The following is a 9,578-nucleotide window of genomic DNA, read 5'->3' as shown; positions in this document are numbered from 1 at the left end:
TCAATTTGCACTCGAGTCCAATTAAAAACTGATAGGAATTGATGGTGTATTAACGGTGTATTAAGATATTAATTACAAATCTCACAGTTAGGGGCGGAGGCATGTCTCTCTCTCTCTCTCTCTCTCTCTCTCTCTCTCTCTCTCTCTCTCTCTCTCTCTCTCTCTCTCTCTCTCTCTCTCTCTCTCTCTCTCTCTCTCTCTCTCTCTCTCTCTCTCTCTCTCTCTCTGTGTTTTTTTTCTCGGGTGGCTTTGCGCGCAGCAAGCGAGCCTCAGTACGGCCGCGCGGGCAGACACGCGTGGTACAGAAAAAGGGGAATTCACGCTCCTAACCAATTGTCTCGTGGATTATAAACCGCACCGCTATCGAGTGTCTTCTTTTTCGCGCGGGTGCAGGGAGTCTCTTTTTCTTTCTTTTTCAAGTGTCATTTTTGGGGTGTTATTTTTCCGTGGAGTTGTTGGCGTGGACATGGGGAGAAGTGGACTAGCAGGACGTGCGTGGATTTGCGCCACGCCGGCTCTTCTCGTCTTCGTGGGATTGATCCACGCAGGACGCGGACAAGGTAAGAGCAATACGTGACGCGTGTCCAAATCATATAAATATGTATAGGATATCATTAATAAACCGTTTTAAGGTTTGCGTGTTTTATTTGTGCGTGATCGTGGAAAACAAAAACAAATGTACTTGCAGGGAACTTGCAGGAGACCTCATCGATCCCAGCTTATAAATAAACAATCGATACTGTCATGGAGTGGTCGAAAAATGGCCGTATAAAGGTCTTCTTTTGCAAAAAAAAAGGAGACGCCAGCTCTGATGTCAATAAATTAAAATTCAGCAGTCATTATTTACTTCAACAAATGAATAAACAAGTTTTCCAATACTTTAATTTTCACCATTATTAGACTGGGAAACATTTCAAGCCAACCTGCCCTTAAGAGGATTTAAAAAAAAAATGATTCTGAATGTTAATAAATAAATATAAACAAATATAAATAACTGCGATTGGCTGGCAACCAGTTCAGGGTGTCCCCTGCCCACTGCCCGATGATTGCTGGGATGGGCTCCAGCACCCCCGCGACCCTACTGAGGATAAGAGGTACAGCTAATGAGATGAGATGAAATATAAATAACAAGCATTAATTAAAAAAAACGACTTTTATATATTTATTTTTGGTATCGTAATACTCAACAGCATTTTGGAGCTACTTATGTAATCACTTATGTAGTTCTTTTTATGTATTTATCATTAAAGATATCTATTTTCATCCATGGTTTAGCATCTCATGTACATATTGAAATTTTGGAAATACGAACTTTTGTTTTAATAAAATGAGATGAGATGAGAGATTATTTTAACATTGATCTTTTTACTTTTTATTTTATTTAATTGTATACCTTATTGTGTTTATGACCTCCTTTCTATCCATGTTGTATGAATTTTCTGTTTATGTGAGTGTTTTTTAATTTATGTTGTGTTATTATTATCATTAATTTATTTTTGTAGCATCTTTTATTTATTTATTTATTTATTTATTTATATTTTCTTTCATATATTTTCAACTTACAGACGCTCCCCTACTTACGAACATTCGACTTACGCAAAACGGTAGATTCGAACATTTTTTTCGGGATGTCGAAAAATCTCTGTAAGTTAGATTTTGTATTGTTTGCACCTTTTTCCGATTACAGGACATTACTGTAGTGCTTCTTTCCGCCACTACCAGCGTGTGGCGCTGTGAGAGCTCACCTAGCATCCACCCCGAGGAAGAAATCCGGCTTCCTCTTCCTAATTCGTGTGTAAATATTCTATACTGTATCTCCAGCGCGCTAAGAATTTTGGCATTTTTATTATTCAATATTCAATGTTCAATATGGTTGGTGTGAAGTGTAAAGAAGAGGGGGTTGTTTCTTTTGAAACGAAAGTGGAATAAGAAAGCTTGATGCGGTTGAGAAAATGGTCGGAATGCTTTTTTTCTGCCAATATTTACCACGGAGGAGGACCTCCTGACGCGCAAGTCCCAAAAGTAAGTAAAATCTCACTCTATTTATCTTTATAGAGCATATTATTTTATGAAATGTTTATTTTTTAGTACAAAACAATACAGGTTACTTATACAACCCCTTAAACATACAAAATATAGCACTGAAGGATTTTACGAACAAATTCAACTTGCAGACGATTGTCCGGAACCTAACTTATTCGCAGGTCGGGCAGCGTCTGTATACGTATTTATTAATTTATATTAATTTATATGTATCTAGTATCTCGTAAACCATTGGAGACAAATACAACGAAAGCCCCTCCCCCACCTTCAATAAAGTAATAAAACGTAAAGTATTTTGAGTCCAGTAAAAATGAACAGCTCGTAATCGTAATCTGGTGGCGACTGTTGACACAGCAACAATAACCAGTTCATCCAAACGCTGTTGCTAATGAAAACAGCAGCACACCCCGTAAACACCACATCTGTGGCGCTATTTTCTTTATCTTCCCACCTAAAGATCTACACGTTCTGGAGGATGCTACTTGAGATTTGACAGTGGTTTTTGAATACCGATCCACTTATTCGTTGTTTTCCGGGCTCCATGTTTGATTCCTTCTTGAAATAATGGGTGTTCTTTTTTCAATCTTCCAATTTTATTTATTATTATTTATTTATTTACTCGGGGCAGCAGTAGCTCAGGAGGTAGAGCGATCGTTTTAGGATTAAGGGATCCCAGTTCGAATCCCGGCTTGTCCGAGTTACATGTCGAAGTGTCCTTGGGTAAGACATTGAACCCCCAACTACCCCCAATAAGCAGGTTAGCTCCTTACATGGCTGCACAGATCACGGCCGCTATTGGGAAATGTGAAGCACAATGTAAAGCGCTTTGGGAAGTCATTGACTTGAAAAGCGCTATATAAATGCAGATCATTTCATTTCATTTGTTAATTTTGATAGACATTTGTTTCCTTCTTTTTTTATTTAGTTTTTTGATTTTTTAAATTATTCTTTTTTTTCGTATTTTTTTTAATATCACAAACATAACCCTAACCCCAACCTCAATATAAGAAAATATGAAAAATATTTTTGAAATATATATACTTATATATTTATCCATATATATAAATATATTTATATATATCCCCGCGACCCTAATGAGGATAAGCGGTACGGCAAATGAGATGAGATGATATATATATATATATATATATATATATATATATATATATATATATATATATATATATATATATATATATATATATATATATATATACATACATAATTACTAACTCAACTGTTTTTGTTGGGGAATGAAGTTTCATACTACAAAACAATACTTAAATGTGAAAAGTTTCCCTGTAAAATCTGCAAGCTGACCTGTCAAGTTCCATCGATGACCCCCAGGGGGCCCCGGTCCCCGGAACATTGGAGGTTCTGTTTCGTGGACTCCTACATCAGCTTCTGGTTACACCACATTCATGTTTCCACGCCCACTCAAACACAACACACTTGTTGAGATGATTCAAAATGGCCGCTTGGCGTCAAGTGGTGTGTGTGTGGGTGTCTGTTGGCGGCTCGGTGTGAACATGCGTGTGTGTGGTGTGTATTTGTACATACGTGTGAAATGACATGTTCTGTGTGTAGGAGTTTGTGTGATTTGTTTTTCTTCAATTGCGTGTCAATGTTCCCTCATTCTTTGTGTGTTTGTGTACTCATATTTCATGCCTTTTGGGAACCAGTGCCAGTGGTTAAAGGGACAGTGTGTATTATTGAGCGCCTCCTGGTGGTGAAAAAATTAACTTCATTTGAAAAACAACAACAATATTTATTTAAATGATAAGAAAATATATATGAACTATAATGCAAGCATGCATTTTCTTTTAAATACTTTGCAGTGAGGAAATTAGCATTTATTTTGCTTAAGATGATCCTCGCCTAAAGGGAGCTGACGTGAGTGGCTGGCATCTTGCTGCCAAGGCTAGCCTCAAAACCTGTTTTTATTTCCCTATTGCACATAATTGTAATTATTGATTTTCTTTTTTTGCAGAAAAAAATAAAGAAAAAAATTAGAACATCGTGAAATCAAAATATTTAATTGTAAGAGAATTTTTGATCACTTTAGGTAACATTTTTGTTATTTTTCCTTGTTTCTCTTGACACTTTTATTTCTACTTCTATTTTTTCTTACATTTCTTTTTTCGTTCTTTTTTGTTCCTCCTTTTCTCTTTTCTTCCGACCCCTGTCTTTTTCTGGCGTTTTTCTTTTCTTTGCTTTTACTTTCTTTTATTTCCTTCTTTGTTTTATTTTATTGCTTTCCCCCATCTCTCTTGAAGTTATTTCATGTTTCCTTCCTTTTTTCCTTTTCTTTTCTTTTCTTTTATTTTAAGTCAAGTCATGTTTATTTGTATAGCCCTTAATCACAAGAAGTCTCAACGTGCTGCACAGACTACTTTCATTTTTTTTTCTTTTCTTTACTTTTTGTTTTTTTGTTACTTTCTCCTTTTTTATCTTTTAGTTATGTCATGTTCCCCTCCTTTTCCTTCCTTTCTCTTCTTTTCATTTAATTTTATCTTCCTTCGCAAAAAGCTAGGCAAGCAAGTATGGGAAAATAATATATTGTTTTGGTCATTTCAGTCCCACTAATTTATATTCTTCCTTGCGCTTTCTATCACTCTTTTTTAGTCACACAACACCCCACACACACATTAAGTGGTCAAATATTACACACTGTACCTTTAAAGTTATATCAAAATATTGTTTCTATAAGTGTAGAGAAACAAGATTGAGTGAATTTGTGCTTTTATATGCGTACTTACTTTTTTTGTTTTCTTGGAACCCGTTCCGACACTTAAGGGGCTAGGAAATGCATGATATCAAAATATTGTCCCTACAAGGGTAGAAAAACAAGACTGAGAATGTGGTTTTGGGAATGAGGACTTGTATTTTTCTTTTCTTGGGACCAGTGTCCAGTTTTTACCATTATGTTCGGTGCCAATAATCCTTACTAGGACACTAGATGATTCTAGAACTCATTTTGAAGTAAAAAAACAAGACAAAAAAAATTATGGTTCTGTCTATGCGTGTGTGTACTTGTATTTCATATCTTCTTGGGACCAGTTCCAATAGTTAAGGGGAGGGGAAATGCATCACATTCAAATATTGTTGAAATATTGTGTAATTCTGTATGTCTTCTTGTATTTCTTCTTCTTGGGACCAGTCTCCATGGTTGAGATAAGGGGATAGGAAAGTCGCTATGTCTAAGTACTGTCTCAATTACACTCAAAAAAAAAACCTTTGTTTGAGTATAGTATACGTATTCGAAATTTTTTGGGGGGACCAGTGTCCAGTTTTTACCATCTTTCTAGGTACCAATAGTTCTTAATTGTCATGATGACTGATGTGACTCAGCTGTGCCCGCTCCTTTGGCGCCTACTGCCGCGGGTTCTAATTGGCTCCTGATAAGTATTTGTACACATTCCTGTCTGTCCCCTTGTGTCAGTCCATCTGCGAACAGAAGTGTATACTAGGCAAGCCTTTCTCGACCCTGACTCTCACCTGTCCCGTTTTTGCTCTGTCTGTCTCCGGGTACGACCCATTTTGATCCTGACCACGTCCGCTCTACCGTCCTGACTTACGACCCGTTTTTGATCCTGACCACGTCTGCTCTTCCGTCCCGGCTTACAACCCGTTACTGACCCCGACCACGTTTTTGCTCTCCTGTCCGGCTATCGACCTATTTTCTGTCCTTGACACCGTCATCGCTCGCTACGGAAGATCCACTTCCGTGTTCGGATCACAATCCGAGTACGAGAGCGACTTGCTTTCCGCGCCTAGCGAACACCGGATCGTGGGCGCAGCCCTTCCTCTTTTTTTTAATAAAGCTTGTGAGAAATGTAACGCAATTGGGTCCTGTTTCCGTTCTGGTCCTGACATTAATAGGACATTTAGGCAATTCTAAACCTCATTTTAAAGTAGGAAAAACAAACAGTTTTGTGTTTCAGTGTGCGTACTCGTCTTTCAGATCTCTTTTGGACCAGTGTTTAGTTTTTAACATAGTCGTGGATCACAATAGTCCTTGTTTGGACATTTTCGTGCGTCTTAACTTCGATTTAAGATAGAAAAACAAAGATGTGTGTGAGTGTGTGTGAATGTCCTCTTGTGTATGTCTACCCATATTCCAGTTCTTTTTGGACCAATACTGTATTCGGTTTTTACTATTATTGTGCATACCAATAGGACCTTTCGGCGGTTCCATTCCTCTTTTAGAAAAACAAAAGTTAGTATTTGGTTGTGTTATCGTATTCCGAATCTTCTGTCCAGTTTTATGTCATTGTGGGTACCAATAGTCACTGTTAGGACCTTTTAGTCCCTGCGACTGGCTGGCAATCAATTCAGTGTGTCCCCTGCCCACTGCCCGAGGATGGCTGGGATGGGCTCAAGCACCCCCGCGACCCTACTGAGGATAAGCGGTGCAGCTAATGGATGGATGGATAGGACCTTTTAGTGATACTAGATCACGTTTTAAGGACATTTTTTAAATTTTAGGTTTAATCAGACACGGGCAGAAAAATAAAACTATGTGTGTATACTTGTATTCCATATCTCCTTAGAATTTTTTTTACTGTCATTGTGGGCACCGATAGTCCTTTATAGGGCCTATCAGTGGGTCTAAATCACTGTTTAAGGGTTAAAAGGTGGTTTTAGATTAAGGGTTTAGGTTTTACCTTTCCTGGAGTTAGGTTAAGACTATCAGTTCCAGTTAGGAGGTATTGTGTGTGAGTTCTTGTAGTCCATATCTTCTTGGGACCAGTGTTTAGTTTCAACCTCATCATAGATACCAATAGAAGGACTATTGGGACATTTTAATGGGTCGATATGCCGTTTGAAAGGGTTAAAACCTTTTTTTACATTTAAGTTTGGGGTTAGGTCATGGAAATAAGTTCCAGTGTTAGTTTGGAACTATTGTGTCTCTGGGTGCGTGTTTGTAATCATATTCCATATCTTCTTTGGACCAGTGTTCAGTGTTTACCATAATTAAAGATACCAATAGTCAATTTTAGGACATCCAGGTTGTTCTAGATCACTATTTAGGGACCAAACATGGTTGTAGAGTTAAGATTTAAGTTAGACTTTTTTAAGGTTAGGTTAAGCCATATTGAATTCTAATAATAAATCAAATGGGGAGGATAAAGGTGTATTCAATTATAAGATTAAATGAAATAAAAAGCAAAATATGAACCCAGATAAAAGTACTGATTGTTGGTAACTCACCTAAATAGAGTGGGACTAGAATAAATGAATCTATAAATAGAGAACCATACAATCTTGCAGTATGTTGAAAATTACAATCTTGTTACTGTTTGGCCTAAATAACTGCCTGAGGGTAAGAGACGAGAAAATACATTGTCATTGTACTTGCTTATGAGAACCAATTTGAGGATTTTCATTCTTATTGTGATTGCTAGTTTTTTGTAATTGAATTGGATTATCTTTATTGTCGTTGCCATCAATGTTGTGAAACATTGTATGCAATGGCATTAGACAATTATAAGGACATTGAAGTGGTGACCCCATTTTCAAACATGATTTGAAATTTACGGTTAGGGTTGTCAAGGCAATCACTTCCAATGATTAAAGTCATTACCATTAGTCTGCATACAGGTAGAAAAAAAAAATGAATGAATGAAAACTTTATTCGAACATTAAAATAAAAACAGAACCAAAACAATAACTCAACAACAAAATAATATTACATAATATGTTCGAAAAGGGCTGGTCAGAAGCAAATGCTTATATTCCTTCCCCTTCCCTATTAAATACACTAATTATATAACAACATTTGTTATAACATTAATAATAACAGTGATGATATAACAATAGCACCAATAACACAAAGTTAACCATAGTTCTAGACGCACTACTCTCGTATCACTCATACCCGATTTTCTTCATCCCTGTATTCCACCAGGAATGTTTTTTTGTATTTAAATTTGATCAGGTGAATAGTAGGACATTGTTTAATCTCGTCTTGTAAATTGACTCCACACACAGACACACACATACTTTTCCTGGTGGTTCTCACCTTTGGGATTATGAATTTACTACAGTTTTGAAATATTGTGTAATTCTGTATGTCTTCTTGTATTTCTTCTTGGGACCAGTCTCAATGGTTGAGATAAGGGGATAGGAAAGTTGCTATGTCTAAGTACTGTCTTAACTACACTCAAAAAAATTAAGTTAGTTTTTTATAATTGAATTGGATTATCTTTATTGTCGTTGCCATCAATGTTTCTGAATGAATCATTTTTGGATGTTTTCTGGCACTATGTTTTTGTAGACCTTAAATAGCAGTTGTGCAGTGAAAATTTTTACTAAATCATCTAATTTTAAAAATTTGGATTTAGATGTATGTCTAAACTTGTATTGGGGGTTTCTTGGGGCAGATTCCAGGATTCTCACCATTATTGTGGTGGTTACTCCTTATAAGGACTTTAAGGTGGTTCTAGACCTCAGTTTTAGGGCTCATAGTTGATTTTAGGTTTGAGTTGTTAAGGCAATCAGTTCCAATGGTTAAAGTTAGGGAACTTACACAAGTCTGCACAAGGATAGAAAAACAAAACAATGGGTGTCTTTATTTGTGTACTTGTACTTGAAACCTTTCTGAGACCAATTTCACAATTTTTATTGTCATTAGTCCTTATAAGTTCATTGAGGTGATTCCAGGGCTTAAACTTGAGTTTAGATTTTGGGTTTGAGTTGTCAAGGCAATCCGTTCCAATGGTTAAAGTTAGGGACTGACAAACGTCTGCCAAAGGGTCCAAAAAGGAAAAAGGCGTGTGTCCTTGTTTTTGTGTTTTTGTGTGTTGTTGTACACACTTGGCACAGCAACATTGCCAGAGCCGCCGTCTCCTGCTGTCTCCTATTATGCCACCGTCCCGTCCCCAGGGAAAACCCTGCCACTTCGGGGTACACAGAGTTTGGGAAAGGGGAATCAGTACATGTACTGGCACCCTGGCATATGGTTTTCCCGACATAGAATGTTTTCATGTTACAATGATGAATATAATGTTTTTTTGGCCCCTTACTATTCCACATCAGCAAACTATTTTGCCTGTCCAAATCTTCTGTTCTTACCTATGACAAATTATATGAGTCGAGCTCATATACAATGCTCTTCTGCTATTGATTGCATCGCGGCTTCATGAATATGTCGATATTGTCACGATGCCAGGAAGGGAGACAGGACCCAGTAGCGTTCGTTTCCTCAGTTTTATTGATACGTGGGAGAGAAGGGCTTGCTTCCACGATCCGAGGATCAACGGACAAGTGTAGCAGGAGACGCGGGAGTTGCACTTCCGTGTCGAGCGTGGAGGGTTGAAGACAGGCAGGAATTACAAGTCCTTAGCCGGGACTGGAGGGCAAAGGCGGTGTCAAGTTCGGAAACGAGGTCAGCAACAGGAGGCAGGCAGGTAGCAGGGCAAAACAGATCGAGAAGGCAGAACGGGGCAGAGTTAGGTCCGGAAAACAGGTTGGCAACGAGGATCAGGCAGAGAAAAACAGGGCAGGAACAGAGTCTGACGTAAGAGCTTTCC

At 37.7% G+C, this 9,578-nt stretch overlaps 1 protein-coding gene across 2 annotated transcripts in view; it reads left to right on the top strand.

The window, feature by feature from the left end:
- Positions 1–281: 281 nt before the first annotated feature.
- Positions 282–9,578, top strand: part of LOC148365447 (netrin receptor UNC5C-like) — a 245,766-nt gene continuing 236,469 nt past the window's right edge. For both annotated transcript variants that reach the window (XM_088335768.1, XM_088335767.1), the window contains exon 1: positions 282–560. In XM_088335768.1, coding sequence (XP_088191894.1) covers positions 467–560 — 94 coding nt within the window. In that variant the 5' untranslated portion in view covers positions 282–466. The remainder of the gene's footprint in view (positions 561–9,578) is intronic.

Source organism: Urocampus carinirostris, chromosome 5, assembly GCF_059441175.1.
Source record: "Urocampus carinirostris isolate Australia breed hairy pipefish chromosome 5, RoL_Ucar_1.0, whole genome shotgun sequence".
Lineage (NCBI taxonomy): Eukaryota > Metazoa > Chordata > Actinopteri > Syngnathiformes > Syngnathidae > Urocampus > Urocampus carinirostris.
The sequence above is the reverse complement of the archived record's forward strand: the minus strand, read 5'-3'. Positions and strand labels throughout refer to the sequence as shown.